This window comes from Indicator indicator, chromosome Z (genome assembly GCF_027791375.1).
Source record: "Indicator indicator isolate 239-I01 chromosome Z, UM_Iind_1.1, whole genome shotgun sequence".
In the NCBI taxonomy this organism is placed as follows: Eukaryota; Metazoa; Chordata; class Aves; order Piciformes; family Indicatoridae; genus Indicator; species Indicator indicator.
In genome coordinates, this window is record NC_072053.1 from 22,114,019 (window position 1) to 22,131,098 (window position 17,080).

The following is a 17,080-nucleotide window of genomic DNA, read 5'->3' on the forward strand; positions in this document are numbered from 1 at the left end:
TTGTGTAAGATGAAATCTCAACTCCACTGAGACCAAAACTCACTGACAGTTTAATTTCTATAGTCTTATTTAGCCAAGTGTGATAATACTTACAAGGATTTAGAATGAAAATAGTACTTATAAGAAAAAGATATTGTTAGTATAATAGACTAGAGCCAGAGAAAAGCCTGTTGCTAGGGTTTATTTTCCTCTCTTTTCTTTGTAGACCTGAACAGGACTGTTTTAGTATAGCTATCTGAAGTGGAAAATGATAACCTTAACCTGAATCAAATTTCTTGCATATTAATTGTTCAGATAAATGATAGTACAAATACAAAAATACAAACAATATGTGAAGCAAGGGAGGACAAAACTCTGCAATCCTAAAAAATGTTAATTGTAGATTTTTTAGATTTAGATGACTGTAACCAATGAACTTCATATTGGGCTTTAGTGAAGCCTCTGGCTTTCACAAGCAGGAGTTTCAAAATAGGAGTTGCAGTGAAGCCCTAACTTGCTTGTAATTCTGTATTATTCATTATCATAGATGGAATCTGAAATGGAAATAAATCACAAAAACATTAGTATTGTATAGTACTTTGACTGAAGGATGAAGTATTTGGGGGTAATTGGATACACTTGTATTTTTTCAAATGTTCAACATACCATCACCAATGTCATCATAGATCTCTCCTTCACTGTAAGATAAGAGAAGAAAAACGATGTATTTAAAAATGGAGTCATCAGATATGTATTACTCTTTGCATGCAGGTACAAATTAGGGGAGCGGTATGGCGCAGACATGATATCAAATACTTCATTTGCTAATTAGGAGTGTGTAACCTCCTAATAGAACAGTGTTGAGGAAGAAGGTCAAAGGATTTTCAGTGAAGGGTAGATCTGGCTACATTTCTTCCTAATGTGAAAGGCTTACTTTACTAAAAGGCTGGGGATTTTAGTTTTTAAGTAGCTATTGTAACAAACTCTGCTGGTTTTAGGTTCCAACCCACCACACAAACTCATAGAGATATTTCCATGAAAGATAAATTACTGATTTTTCAAATGAAAACCAGAAAAGATGAGTAAAAAAAAAAAATCAGTATGGCCTTGAAATTTTTGATTGTTTCTATACTTGGCACTGCCATAAAGAATTTGGAGAAGCGCCTTTTAAGATAATGACTTCAGGTAATGTCTATAAATGATACATGCTCTATGAATAAGCATTTTTCAAAATATGTCACTTAGGTACATGTGCAGGCATATCAAAGCTACTAAATCTATTTTTACTTATAAATTAAACATGTCCATAAGTGTTGGCAGGCTTCAGTTCTACATAAAGCCAATTGAAAGGAAGGGAAATGCTTTGTGTGACAAAGGTTTTGGATTAGAACCTAAATGCTAAACAAAATGCAATTTGGAAATTGAAATAAAAATAAAGCTGAAGAAAAATTGGTCCATTTTAGTTAAACATTTGAAAATGGCATCAATACACTTAATCACACTAATGTGCCGTTCAGTAATAGATTCTAGTACAAATAATGCTTAATTTATGTAATTTTTCATGGTGTAAATCAGAGTTTGTGGCTCTGGAAAATTTCCAGCATGGATGTATATAGACTAGTTCTTGAGAAATCTATACTCCATAAAAAATATCTCAATTTGCAGGACTTGAATGACATACTAAAAATAATTGCATTTAACTTTTAACAAACACTTTGGAAATTTCTCAAGAAGATAATTTTGTACTTACTCCTGGACTAAGTTTCTTCGTAAAACATAGCCATCTGTAAAATTAATATATAGATATATTTAATATAAATATTCATGCTGTTTCTTCTGTTACTAGCATTAGTGAAATGAATTTAGGCTGGATGTTAGGAAAAAAATTCTTCACAGAAAGAATGATTTGCCATTGGAATGGGCTGCCCAGGGAGGTGGTGGAGTCACTGAGTCACTGTCCCTGGAAGTGTTTAAAAAAAGACTGGATGTGGCGCTTAGTGCCATGCTTTAGTTGATTGGATGGTGTCAGGTAATAGGTTGGACTTGATGATCTCAAAGATCTAGTTAATTCTGTCATTCTGTGATTTTTTTTTTTCTCTTTAAGATATACCTTAGATGGAGAAGATAATGGATGGATAACAATGTTCAATGGATATGTACTGGAGGGAAATTTTGCTATGTCCTATTTTAGTTTTAAGTATTCTTAGTTGCTTATTAGTATAACATTGTGCCTTAGTTAAGGAATCAGAATTCTACAGCAGGTTTGAGATATCTACTGTGCTACATACTTGGAAAAAATGCAGTTTCTCTTGTTTCATTGCAGTAGGTTCCACTGTGTACAAAACTGATGCAGAGAGAAAAAAATAGTACTATAGATTAAGCAAGATTAAGTTTGTATTTTATGTTTTATTTTCCTCGTTGCATGAGAGGAGTGTGAAACAATAGCTAGCAATACAAAATACAGTTCACCAACCACAGCACAAAATATGTGGTATAATAATAACAACCACATAATAATATCTCTAATAACAATAGATCACAAAAATATGTATTGTTTCCTCCAGGGACAAAAGTGTCTTTCAACATGTATAGAGCAATTAATTAACATGATGTTTAATGAAAAACAAATCATATTGACAAAAACTGTTTACATAGATAATGGAAATACTGTAGAAAAGCTCTTTGTGAATTATTCTGCTGCTTTGCTACATTAGTGGTGAAATCAGATAAACCTAAACATATTCTTCTTCAACATATTTAATCTCTTGAAAAAGTTGCTTGCTGTCTTTGGCAAAAGATATCTAATGAAATACTTGTCAATTGGCATAATGCATATGAGGAGAAGCCACAACAGTTACTATGCATTTTCAGGTAGATATTAGTATGTTGGTACAAAATTAGGACAGTTCTAAAGCAGAAATGTGATCTTGTGCTATATTTGAAATTACTGTACAAGTTTCCTTTTATTCATTATAAGGCTTAAATAGTCACACTGAAATGACAGGTTTTCAGTAATTCATACAAAATTCATAGGTTTTAGAATAAATTTACTAGCTTGACTTGTAAAGTTCCTTAAATTCCTGGAGGTACTACTGCTATGGGTACTTAGTGGAACCATTATGCAGTACAGAAAGAAGTATCACTCTTCTGCTCGTATTTCTGGTGGTGATCCTTCAGATTAGTCTAGCTAAATCCCCAGATCTTACTGTTTAACTCAAGGAATTATTTCCAAATACATATGACACAAACTACAACACAATTACAAACACAACCACATAAGACATAATTTTTTTTTTTTTTTAAGACACAGTAATGTCCAGCTGAAGAATCTTATATTAAGCCTTTTTTACATCCAAGCATAAGACACAGTGAGCTAATATGGTTCGAAAAGCTGCTAAGTTATTACAATCTTCAACTGGCCAAAATTTTGATATATAAAAATGTCCTATGATTCCTGTATGTAGTATTAGAAAAGTTATCTGACAAGAACAATATTCCAAATCATCCTGCAAATAGCAATAAGTAATTTATATACAGCTTTTCTTTATAATTTGGGAGTATTTCCATTTTAAAATAAGTACAAATAAATATGCTGCATATCTAAACTGTGAATAAGGTTTTTTTATCCACAATATGCCATATAGAAAGTAGATCAGTTATTTGCTCTGTGAAGGGCATGAAAGATTAAAACCACTGCATTTTTAAATAATACTTCTGTCTGATTCTAGTGCTGAAGGTTACCTAAAGATACATAATTTCATGCAATAGTATTTTATTTGGCACTAATCTGCTTTAGTTTCTGTTTAAGACCTAACAGTTACAGGAATGAAAAAATAGTTCCTTGTTTTTAAAATTTGATTGCAGCTATGCAGGTAAAATTTGCTTAATTTCCCTGTATTAATCTTCAGAGTCATAAAGATCTGATGCTTTCATAAATTCTCCTATAACGTTTACCTACTAAAAATGTTAAGCTGTAGATAATCTTCAATGGTCAAAGAACCCAGTGCTGCAGATGTGTTGTCACTTGTATATTCTCTCAAACTGTTTGCAACTTGGTACACATATAGGGAAGGCTCTGTCTGCTTAGGGTATTTTTAGCCTGGTTGCCTTTTCTCATAGGATAAAGGAATGGAAAGTTGTGTTGGTTTGGGGTTTTTTTGTTTGTTTGTTTGCTTGTTTGGGGTTTGGTTGGTTGGTTTTTTGGAGGAGGATTTTTTTTTTAATGATCTCATCTTTTTAGAATTCTTTTTAAGCAGAATCCAATGATTTACAGGACTCCCGAAGTCTCCTTGGAATAATTTTACATCATTTGACTAATCTAATCTTTGCTTTTTATAATTTTCTCATGTGAAATACGTGGAAGTAAAATTTCTTGGCTTACAGCTATGGTATACAAACACAATGTACCTGCAAACCAGATGTGTATGTGACAATCCTCCTACCACTACAAAGCATGATCCATATTCTTCTGATGGTTTCTTACCCCTGAAGATGTGGGAAATATACATCTGCTGGCCTCACACTCTTTCAAATTTACTAATCCAAAATTTTACATCCAATGTTTAGGTTTCTGACTAAAGTGTTCGTATTTATGTGGCTTCTGTAACAGGGAACAAGGCAGCAGGTTGGTACACTCCATCATGGTTATTCAGCACCACAGAAAGCCATGACACATCAGGCCAGCAGTTCTCTAACAGTGTAAAAGAAACTTGGAGAGGACACAACTTGATTTTCAGGCACTAAAGTCAATTTATAGCCTATGTTTAAGCAAAATCTATGAAAATGAAAAAGGCATGTGGGTCAGACCATAGCAAAAAAATGAAGGAATTTGAGAAGGTAAAGGACAATTGGTTCCTTGCTGCACTGTTGAAGTTTCAAGTAGTATAGAAATCAAGTGGTACAGATAATAGGAGAATACATTCCTAAGATCATTAGACCTTGCTTAAAAGGGTGTGAAGACATTATAATATATTTTGTAACTTTGTTTAATTGCCAGTAGGGACATGAAGCTCTGGAAGTGCTTCATAGTTTAATGATCAAATTGAAGAATTCACGTGCAAGGAAGCAACAAAAACATCTGGAATTTTTGATTTACAGTCTATCTGTCTTTCAAAAGGTTAAATCAGAGCTTTAGGATATAAGAACTAGAGCAGCTGCTAGAGCACATAGCTAAAAAACCTGTCACTTAACTAAAGTAGGATTCAAATTTCACTAATTAATTGTGAAAATTGACAGAGATCTATTCAGAGGTTTTCAGGAAGGATATTTTTATTTGTTTTGCTCTTTTATGCATAGCAAAGTAGTAGCTCCTGTCGTTTTTGAAAGGCTTTGAAGACTATGTGAGGAAGACAGCCGACATGAACTACTTTCTACTTTGTTATTAGCTTGATTAAAAAGAATGCAGCGTTGAAAGCTGCTCTTTGGAAAGTGGCTATGCTAGTGCAATCCATATTTTGAAAAACATATGTGTTGTTATGCAAGAAATTCTTCCTGACCTGCAGGCCTGCCAGGAAGAAGGCTATACTCCAAACTGTAATATTTGAGTACAGAGAAGAAAAAAATAGAAATGAATGACTCCACTTCATAGGTTTATGGCATTGGACTGTCTTCTGCATAGGTCAGAGGTAAGAAAGTAAACGTGAGTAGAAGGATGCTGCTACTTTGAATGTGGTTTGTTTCTACACAGAGGAGTTTTCATTAAGAGATTTGTAAAGTATTGTAACAGAAGCACATTAAGAAATTTGAACCATCAGTAGACCTTTCCAAAAATGCAAAAAATTCTGACAATGCTCACTCTGTCCATGGGTTTCAAAAAAACACAGAAAGGCTTTGCACTGCTCCCAGAACAAGTAGGCCTGGCAATGAGGACAAATGCTGGAGGGAAGGCTCCTAAGTAGTTTCCCCACCAGCTTGCTGGAAAGATTGAACTCCGTCTCTGGCAATCTAAAGTAAGAATCTCTTTATTGATTTTCCCTTGGTCACAATCAATAGGAAGAGCTTCCCAGAGGTCCAGCAAGGATTTTAATTTTACTAGACGCTGTGATGTACCATAGCTATACTTTTTTTTTTGTCAAATAGAAGCAAGAAAAATATCTGATAATCTTAGCTGATGCAAAGGAAGATATATATATATATATATAAGTAAGTTGTCCTTTTCCTCGCATTTGGTATGTCTTGTCTTCTGGAGTTTTAGGTTTTTTTAAGGCAAGCCTCTCTTAAAATACAATAATGAAATAAAAACAATCTACCTGTTGTCAGTCTCCAGGTAAGGAAAAAGACAAGTACTAGCCTCTGCATTATTATGGCAGTGAAAAGGGCTTTTACACATCCTGACTTAATCATTCCCTGATGATTTGTACTAATTTGATTAAAAAAAAAAAAAACAACTTACACTTTCGTTCTTTATTCCTGCAGAGAACCTTGGTATGCTCCTTATTTTCTATAATTTCAAGAGACTTCCCTGGTTTAACTTCTAAGTCTTTAAATCCCAAAGTTCTCTGGGACAAGTCACATACTGTGCTGGTAGAGTGAGGAACTTTCATTTCACCTCCAAACTGAAAAAAATAAAATAAATAGATGCTGGTTAAATACCACCAAGGTAAATCTTATGATAACACATTTTTTTTAGACCAGTATATTCAAATTTATTACTATTTTTTTTTTGTTTGTTTCTAAATTAGGCAAATGTTTATGCTACCTATATGTGCCCATGCTTGTCCTTTGGACTACTTGAATAACTGTTTTTACAAGAAGTAGTACTTTAAAGACAGATTAATGGATAATTTACAAGTTAGAGATTGCAGATGAGAGATCACTGAACAGATATTTTATTCTTTATATTTTATATAAGCAAAACTTACTTCAATTTTTTTTCTGACCTCTGTCTCTTCTTTTCCTATATGTTTAGATTTTTGTTTGTATTTTCCAAGGCTTGCTGATTTTGATGATCTAAAACAAGAGGTTATAGATAAAAAAATTAGCAACACATTGAGGTATTTAAAACTTTTCTGATAATTTTAGGGAAATGGCATTTGCCTTCGTATGTATTTACTATGCTTTGCTTGCTCTGCAAAACTAATATAGATAATACAATACAGATTTGATATAAAAATAAATAAAAATTTGGGGTTATCTTTCCTACTTTTATTCTGATGTTAATGTATCTGTAACATAGGTGAACAAGAAAAAATTTTTGAAGTATCTATCTGCTACAGCTATGAGAACAAAAATACTTTAGGTAAATGATAACCATCACATTGGAGTCTATAGGCAAGGAGCAACTTTTGTGAAGTCTCTGTATCTTTGGACACTACATGTCCCAGCGTGGAGGAAGCTGGAATATCTTTTTCATACAGTGTTTTAGTCCTGTGTACCCACAGAAGACCTTGCATTGAAAGATCCATTTCAAATTCTGTTTTATTCCACATCCCTGATGTTGTTAACTTGTGCTAATGAGCATGCATTTCATTCCCTAACTGTGCTTCTTCATGCTGTACCTGGGAAGTAAAGTCTGACTCTAGTTTTCAGTCCTTACTGATCGCTCTAGGAGTTGCAGAGGACAATTTCACTGATGATAAATGTTATGTGAGTATGTATGGTAACCCAGATTTAGGTTAGGAGGGACATGTCATTTCCTCTGGATACACAGTCCAAGGAGCTCTCCCTGTTTAAACACCTCCAGACTAGGTTATTGTAGTGGACTCTCTAGATCCACCTGAGTGGACTTAGTGACAACAGAATGTGATATGTAAGCATCTTCACAGACACACTTGTGCTCAAGAAGGCCATAACTTCCTGATCCAAGGATGAAAGTTTTTCCGGGTTGAACTTTACACCTACAGATGTATTTCATGCTTATAACACAGAGCGCTATCTCTTTTTCTCTTAAAATACGGCAGCAGCTGAGATCAAATCCTTAGAATAGAATAGAATAGAATCAAGAAGGTTGGAAGAGACCTCAAGGATCATCGAGTCCAACCTGTCACCCTACACCTCATGCCTATCTAAACCATGGCACCAAGTGCCACGTCCAATCCCCTCTTGAACACCTCCAGGGATGGTGACTCCACCACCTCCCTGGGCAGCACATTCCAATGGCCAACCACTCTCTCTGTGAAGAACTTTCTCCTCACCTCCAGCCTAAACCTCCCCTGGCGCAGCTTGAGACTGTGTCCTCTTGTTCTGGTGCTGGTTGCCTGGGAGAAGAGACCAACCCCCTCCTGGCTACAACCTCCCTTCAGGTAGTTGTAGACAGCAATGAGGTCACCCCTGAGCCTCCTCTTATCCAGGCTAAACAGTCCCAGCTTCCTCAGCCTCTCCTCATAGGGCTTGTGCTCAAGGCCTCTCCCCAGCCTCGTTGCCCTTCTCTGGACATGCTCCAGCAATTCAACATCTTTCCTAAACTAGAGGGGCCCAGAACTGGACACAGTACTCAAGGTGTGGCCTAACCAGTGCTGTGTACAGGGGTACAATGACCTCCCTGCTCCTGCTGGCCAAACTATGCCTGATGCCGGCTAGGATGCCATTGGCTCTCTTGGCCACCTGGGCACACTGCTGGCTCATGTTCAGGCGCCTGTCAACCAATACCCCCAGGTCCCTTTCCACCTGGCTGCTCTCCAGCCACTCTGACCCCAGCCTGTAGCTCTGCATGGGGTTGTTGTGGCCGAAGTGCAGCACCCGGCACTTGGATTTGTTGAATGCCATCCTGTTGGACTCTGCCCATCTGTCCAGCCTGTCAAGGTCCCTCTGCAGAGCCCTTCTACCTTCTAACAGATCAACACCTGCTCCCAGCTTGGTGTCATCTGCAAATTTACTGATGATGGACTCAATCCCCTCATCCAGATCATCAATAAAGATATTGAACAGGATGGGGCCCAGCACTGATCCCTGGGGGACACCACTAGTGACAGGCTGCCAGCTGGATGTGGCACCATTCACCACCACTCTCTGGGCTCGGCCCTCCAGCCAGTTCCTAACCCAGCGCAGAGTGCTGCTGTCCAAGCCACAAGCTGCCAGTTTGGCCAAGAGTTTGCTGTGGGGGACAGTGTCAAAGGCCTTGCTGAAGTCCAGGTAGACTACATCCACAGCCTTTCCCACGTCCACCAGGCTGGTCACCTGATCATAGAAGGAGATCAGGTTGGTGAGGCAGGACCTGCCCTTCCTAAATCCATGTTGGCTGGGCCTGATTCCTTGGCTATCCTTCAGGTATGCAGTGATTGCCCCCAAGACAATCTGCTCCATGATTTTCCCTGGCACTGAGGTCAGGCTGACAGGCCTGTAGTTCCCAGGTTCTTCTGTCCGTCCCTTCTTGTGGATGGGCGTCACATTGGCCAGTTTCCAGTCTTCTGGGACCTCTCCAGTGAGCCAGGACTGGTGGAAAATGATGGAGAGAGGCTTGGCCAGCTCATCTGCCAGCTCTTTCAGCACCCTACGATGAATCCCATCAGGTCCCATGGACTTGTGAATATCCAAGTGACTCAACAAGTCTCGAACTAATTCCACACGGATTTCAGGAGTACAACACTGCTCCTTGACCCCATCGACCAGTTCAGGAGGCCAGTTATCCTGAAGTCCTCCTGCCTTACTGTTGAAAATGGAGGCAAAGAAGGTATTTAGAATCTCAACCTTCTCCTCATTCTCAGTTACAATGTTACCCTCCACGTCCAATAAAGAGTGGAGGCTCCTCTTGCCCCTCTTTTTAGCATTAATATATTTATAAAAATGCTTTTTGTTGTCTTTCACAGAAGCAGCCAGTTTAATTTCTAACTGTGCTTTTGCCTCTCTAATTTTTCTTCTACATGATCTAACAACATCCTTAAACATATCACTAGTTGCCTCCCCCCCTTTCCAAAGGCGATAAACCCTCTTTTTTTCCCTTAAATCTTTCAGGAGCTCCTTGCTCATCCAGGCCGGTCGTCTTCCCCACCGGCTCGTCTTATGGCATGTGGGAACTGCCAGTTCCTGTGCCTTTAAGAGCTCCTGTTTGAAGTAGGTCCAACCATCCTGGACCCCTTTGTTCTTAAGGGCTGTTACCCAGGGAACTTTCTGAATAAGTTGCCTGAACAACCTGAAGTTTGCCCTCCGAAAGTCCAAAGTGAGGGTTCTGTTACTGCCCCTCCCTATTTCCCTGCATATTGAAAACTCCACTATCTCATGGTCGCTGCACCCTAGACAGCCTCCAACCATCACATCTCCCACCAGCCCTTCTCTATTTGAGAACAGCAGATCAAGCAGAGCCTTACCCCTGGTAGGTTCACCTAAGAGCTGCATCAGGAAGTTGTCATCCATGCACTCTAGGAACCTTCTGGACTGTCTCGTCTCTGCTGAATTAAGTTCCCAGCAGATGTCTGGTAGGTTAAAGTCCCCCACAAGGACAAGGTCTGATGATCTTGAGACAGCTTCCATCTGCTTATAGAATATCTCATCGGCCTCCTCATCCTGGTTGGGTGGTCTATAACAGACTCCAACCAGGATGTCAGTTTTCTGTGTCCTCGCTCTGATTTTAACCCATAAGCATTCAATCCTTTCATCTGCAACCTCGAGTTCTGAGGCATCAAAAGATTCCCTAATATACAGGGCCACCCCTCCTCCTCTTCTCCCTTGCCTGTCTCTCCTAAAGAGCTTATAACCCCCCAGTGCAGTACTCCAATTGTGAGAATCGTCCCACCATGTTTCTGTGATGGCAACTACATCATAGTTCTCCTGGTGAACCAAGAGTTCCAGTTCCTCTTGTTTGTTGCCCATACTGTGTGCATTGGTGTACATGCACTTCAGCTGGGCTGCTGATTTCACCAGTTTGTGTGGTCCTCCCTCCTTTCCAGGGAGACTGGTTTCCACACCCACCCCCTTCAGACCTAGTTTAAAGCCCTCCCAATGAGTCCTGCCAAGCCCAGTGCCAGCACCCTCTTACCCTTTCTAGATAAATTCAACCCAACTTGGTCCAGCAGGTCAGGTGCAGTAAGAGTTGCCCCGTGATCAAAGAAGCCAAAATTCCGCTGCTGGCACCATCTCCTAAGCCAACTGTTGATGGTGTTGGTTTTCCTGTTCCTCTCAGTGTACAACACAGCAGCTGAGGGAACTGAGCAGAACACCACTTGAGCTCCTGCCCTGTCAATTGATTTCCCAAGGGCCTTAATTTCCTTTTTAATCTTCCTGGTGCTGCTCCTTTCAATTTCTTCACTTCCAGTCTGGATTACCAGCAATGGGTAATAGTCAGAGGGCTGGATTAGTTTAGGTAACTTCTGGGTGATGTCCTTCACCCGGGCCCCAGGTAGGCAGCACCCCTCCCTATGGGATGGGTCAGGACGGCATATGGGTCCCTCTGTTCCCCTCAAGAGAGAGTCTCCAATAACTATAGCCTTTCTCTTTTTCATTGTAACACTGGTCCTTAAGGTTTGGGGGGGCTGCTTCGTCTTTGGTATCTCCTTGATCGGTTCCTCTACAATACTCTCATCCACATTGCCCTCAGCCTGCAGAGTCTCATAGTTATTGCTCAAGGGCAGCGGGGGAGGGGAAGAGGGTCGGGGTGCATTCCCTTTGCTTCCCCTGACAGGGACCTGTATCCATCCTCCACTGCTCCCCTCAACTGGAGAGGGTTTCAAAGCCTGTTCCCACATATCCAACTCCCTTTCACATTCTCGTATGGTCCTGAGCCTTGCTACTTCTGCTTTCAGCTCAGCCACTTCATCCTTCAGCTCAGCTACCAAATTTATGAGAAAATTCACCTGGTCACACCTGACACAGGTGTCTCCTTCACCCTCCACACCACGTGCCAGGCTCAAACACTCACTGCAGCTAGAAGCCTGAACACCAGCATGCTTGTAGAGAGACTCAGTCTGGGAACGTACTGCATGTTTAACACCCTTTGTCCGAGTTGTTACCATGGTAGGTACCTGCTGGCAAGAGATCTTGAGATCAGAGATTTTATTGAGAGGTTGTTTTGTTTGGTTGGTTGTTTGTTTTTTTCCCCCTGTACCCTGTCAGCTGACCTGGCACGTGCAAGCAGGCAAGAAGCCTATAGCTCACCAGCCAAAATGGCGTCGCGCGCTCAGCCCCGCCGGGTTTTAAACATTCCCGTGGCTGACGTCACAATCCCGAGCAGGCACGCGAGAGGACGACCGCTGGTTGTCGCTCTCTGCCAGGGTCCTTCCGCCATCAAACCCCGAAAAGAAACGAAAAGAGAGAGAACCCAAAGCAGGCACAGCAGACCCGGTGTCGATCCTGATCAGCTCACCAACCAAAATGGCTCCAAATTTCAAGAGGAAGAGGACTTCATGCAGAGACTGTACAATTGAACACCTTTAGGCCATGTATCTCTACCTCTTGTCCATCAGAAAGAGGTTGAAATTCAAAGCATGCTGATTGACAAAGTCCCTTGGGAGGCCACCTTGAAAGATACAGGAGTCCAGGAAGGTTGGATATACTTCAAGAGGGAATTCTTAAAGGCTCAGGAGCAGGTTGTCCCTGTGTGCTGAAAAATGAGTCATTGGGGAAGGCATCAGGCCTTGCTGAATAGGAACCCAAAGAGTGGTGGTCAATGGAGTTAAAGCCAGCTGGTGCCCAGTCACAAGTGGTGTTCCTCAGGGCTCAGTGTTGGGACCACTTCTGTTTAACATATTTATTGATGATCTTGATGAAGACATAGCATGTGTCATCAGCAAGTTTGCAGATGACACCAAGTTAGTGGAAGTGTTGATCTGCATGAGGGTAGGGAGGCTCTACAGAAGGACCTGGATAAATTGGATCAATGAACCAACATTAATGGCATGAGCTTCAACTACACCAAATGCCAGGTCCTGCACTTGGGTCACAACAATCCCAAACAATGATACAGGCTTGGGAAAGTGTGGCTGGAAAGCTGTCTTGCAGAAAGGGACCTGGAGGGTCTAATCGACAAGCAGCTGAATATGAGCAAGCAGTGTGCCCAGGTGGCCAAGAAAGCCAATGGCATCCTGGCTTGTATCAGAAATGCTGTGTCCAGCAGGAGTAGGGAGGTGATTGTCCCTTTGTACTCAGCTCTGGTGAGGCCACACCTCAAGTACTGTGTTCAGTTTTGGGCACCTCAGTACAGGAGAGATGTGGAGGTGCTGGAGTGAATGCAGAGGAGGGCAATGAAGCTGATGAAGGGCCTGGAGAATAGATCTTATGAAGAGCGACTGAAGGAGCTGGGGCTGTTTAGTTTGGAAAAGAGGAGGCTGAGGGGAGACCTCATTGCTCTCTACAACTTCCTGAAAGGACATTGTGGAAAGGCTGGTGGTGGTCTCTTCTCACAGGAAATTAGTGATAAAACAAAAGGAAATGGCCTCAAGCTGTGACTGGATAGGTCTAGACAGCACATTAGAAAAAAATGTTTAACATAAAGAGTGATCAGGTATTGGAATGTGCTGCCCAGGGAGGTGGTTGAGTTGCCAGCCCTGGATGTGCTTAAAGGTCATTTGGATGTGGTGCTTGTGATTATGGTTTAGGGGTGAACCTTGTAGAGTAGGGTTATTGGCTGGACTTGGTGATCCTCATGGTCTTTTCAAACCTGAATGTTTCTGTGGTTCTGTGATTCTGTAGTCAAATCATTATTTCATTCTGAAATGAAGGCAGGAGCACTCAGCTGCCATTGTCAACAGCAGGATTACAAGAACTACAAAGCCTGACTCCACCAAATAACTGCCTCTAGTTAATACTTGGAAAATGTTTCACAGTATATTACAGTTTTCTAATCAGGGGAGTAATTCCCATTTGCACTTACTCAAGCTCAGGTGGTGGAGGAGGGAAGTCTGAAGAACCTATGTCATCATAAACATCATTGTCTCCTTGATCTGAAACAATAGTGTTTAAAAGAAGGGGAAATTATTATGTGATCCTTGAGTATTGACTACATTGTGTTGTAATCTACAGTAGTGTAACTAAACTAACGAGAAATTATGGCAAGTACTGTAGCTGTTTACTGTCTACAATAACTGTGGGTTCTGTAGTTTGCACAATCTACTGTGTAAAACAAACACCAGCCAACTTTTTCAGAATAAGACTCTTTATTAATAATAAGAGGTATTCACTGATGTTTTAATCTTCTTAAGCAGAAGCAAGTTTTAGCACATGTTGGCTAATGCGATAGCCTTTAATCTTCATTTTAATTAGTGCATTTCCCACTGTGTATATTTTTGGGGTTTGATTTTGATGTACACTTAGGCACTTCTATAGCACTCTGATCGATTCAGTGGGTGTGAATCATATGTGTGTTAGTTTTTAGATTAACTTGCAATGCCAAAGCAGTAAAAAGAATTGTTATCCCAATAACATTGCATCACGTTCAGCATTTTTGTAGAGAGGAAGCAATTGTTCAACTCATCAAATCAGTGACTAGTAGGAGATAAAATGTTACAAGTTCAGTTCATGCAACAGCCTTAAAAATTATAAGAATGTATTTTTTATTCCATGGCTGAACTGATATTTATGAGTCTATGTTATCTTACAAAAACACTGCAAGCAGTAATAATAACTACTAAGAATCTCTTTTTATTTCTGAAGTCTTGCACTAAGTACTTCTTTCCAAGTCTATGTGTTCATAATTAATGTTGAATAAAATGAACTAGTGGAAATCTCACACAGAAAAATCACATCTTCTCAAAAAATACTTTCTAGAAAGATTGCAATGCAGTCTCTAACCAAATCAGGCACAATATTTGAAATTTGTTTCCTGGAACTGGGTAAGTAATGGGAAATCCTGTTTCCTTCCTTGAATGTATTTTTGTGAGTAATATGATACAGTTATGCACACAGGAAAAGAAAAAAAAGATCCCTGAATCAATATGGAAACTGAGCAATAGGCTGTTCATTACCTTTTCCAAACTCTTCTGTTGAAGGAGACCTGCTGATAAAAGAAAAAGCTTATTAAATACTTACATCGCATTAATATGCTTTTGCATAGTTTAAATAACTTTAAAAGCTTGTAGCACATGGGCTCCAAGTAACCTGCAGACATTGTGAAGCCCCACTGACACCAGCAATACTCATGGACTAAATATGTTTTTACCACTGAATCAAACTAAACTGGTTCTGGACTGTATGAGAGAAGGTGAGGGTAAAAACATCAGCTGCTGATCTAATCTCTAGACAAGAAGGAGAGCCTTTGCATTTTTCTGTTCGGCATACTATTATAAAAATTTGGATTAATGGGACTAGATTTACCAGTTTATCTCAGCTGCATTGTACTTGTAAGCAAAGTACATCTTAACTAAGGATACTGCAAACTTACATCACCAAAGCGGCACAAAAATGGTTCATTATTTTGATGCTTTTTGTCAACACTTTTTTTTGGGTACATTTTTAATTACTTATGCAAGAAGTGCAGCTTCTTAAAAGAATAATTATATTATGCAGGTGAAAAGAAAGGAGGTCAGTGTTTCTGCAGAAAAATACCATCCTGAGCTGCAATTTGATACACAATTCCTTAACGCTGCTGTGAGAACACGTTAGTAGCATGTGATCATTGCTTTTCTAGAATTAGTTAATGTGCACTGTGATTTCCTGACAGACGCTTACAATTAATTTCCATTATCTTCTGCCACGTTGGCTTTGGTTGTTTTTTTCTCATACACTTTTCTTTTGACATCTTTGACCTTTATCCTCTTCGAGTCCTCAGGACCAGATATCATTCTTCATTCTGTGATACAGACCTTTGGAGTACACATGGAATGTAAACTGTAACATTCTTTCTAAAAGGTCTAGTTCAAATTGTCTGTTGATGCACGTAATACTCATTAATGCCAACAATGCATATGCCACAAGGTGAGGACACTTTCCTAAATGCTAACCTAGAAATGTGTATGTTTTGTAAAGTCTTTTGTAGCTACTGAGATACATCTGTAGATACAGATATTAATCTGCTCATTTACTGTTTTCATGTTACTCATCAAGCTAGCATTTTAGTTTGTTGTTTTCATTTCGGAGCTAGTTTTGGATTTGGGGATTTTCAGGACTGCAGCTGCTTTTGATGACTTACCAAAATTAAATGCAGAATAAAACTTGTCCAAAAGACCAAAGACCACTTTTATTTAGTTTCACAAATCCATCCCGATGTGTACCCGCTTGCTGACTATTCTAATACTTGCTCATTATTATACCTAATTTAAAAATAATAACAGTTTAAAGGAAGACACTGTTAAAGAAAAATATTTAAATTATATAAAAACATACCTAGCTATGGTATCTTCATCATGAATCCCATGATAAATTTCTTGATCAGAAGGAGGAGGTGGGAAAGTGTCTTTAACAGACCAAACAGTGAATTAATGCATTCATATTTAATGCGACTGAACAGAGTATTCATTACTGGCCTCTTGAGCATGTCAGATGTGTGTGCAGTTTGTGCAATATCCTGGTAAATAGAATCTTTCTGTAAACCAGTACAGCCTATTTATTGAAACATTGATTTAGACATCACAATTGGGAATGCTATGCACAGTATTCAGTCTTGGCACTGCCAATCACAAGAACACAAATTCTGAAAACAAGTGTATTTACATTAAGTTCTAAATGTCTGATTTTGGCCTAATCATTATGATCACTTTTAAATTTCTGTGTGTGACTCAAGTGATGATTGAAGATGTCAAGCCAACACTCTCAGCAAATGACATCTTGTGCTAATCCAGGGAAGCCAGAAGAAAGTGCATGTAAGAACCCAAATTTGGTCTTAGCTGACCTTTGAGTCCCACCTCCTTCAGCCCAGTGTGAGCTCAGTTTCCATGTCCAATTCTACCCACTGATCAGAGTAATCACTGAAATCTGTATTTAGCTGGCAGCAGCTTCATCTGGCGTTGCCAGGGGATGCTTGTGCCATGACTAGTATCTAAACTCTGAGAAAGATGAGCTGTGCTCTTGTGATCAACAGAGAATGCTATGTAAAAATATGTGCTACCAAAGGGGAAACTGGCTTTGAATGTGTATTCTTGACAGTGTGATACTACTGCAGCCACATTGGTTAGGACTCCAGCATCCCCTTAACTGTCTGAAATATGCAGCTTTAATTAGAAGTATTACTGGCTATTTCAGAACTGGGTTTTTCCTGCACAAAACCTCTTGTTCATGCTAATATTTTGCCAATTATATCTGC

General features: G+C 39.6%; 1 protein-coding gene across 1 annotated transcript in view; it reads right to left on the reverse strand.

Annotated features, from left to right (window-relative positions):
* Positions 1-510: 510 nt before the first annotated feature.
* FYB1 (FYN binding protein 1) overlaps positions 511-17,080 on the reverse strand; it is a 46,686-nt gene continuing 30,116 nt past the window's right edge. Inside the window, 8 exon segments of the mRNA XM_054397534.1 lie at positions 511-533; positions 646-677; positions 1,730-1,763; positions 6,371-6,533; positions 6,840-6,927; positions 13,718-13,787; positions 14,808-14,839; positions 16,165-16,234. Of these exon segments, the coding sequence (XP_054253509.1) occupies positions 511-533; positions 646-677; positions 1,730-1,763; positions 6,371-6,533; positions 6,840-6,927; positions 13,718-13,787; positions 14,808-14,839; positions 16,165-16,234 (512 nt within the window).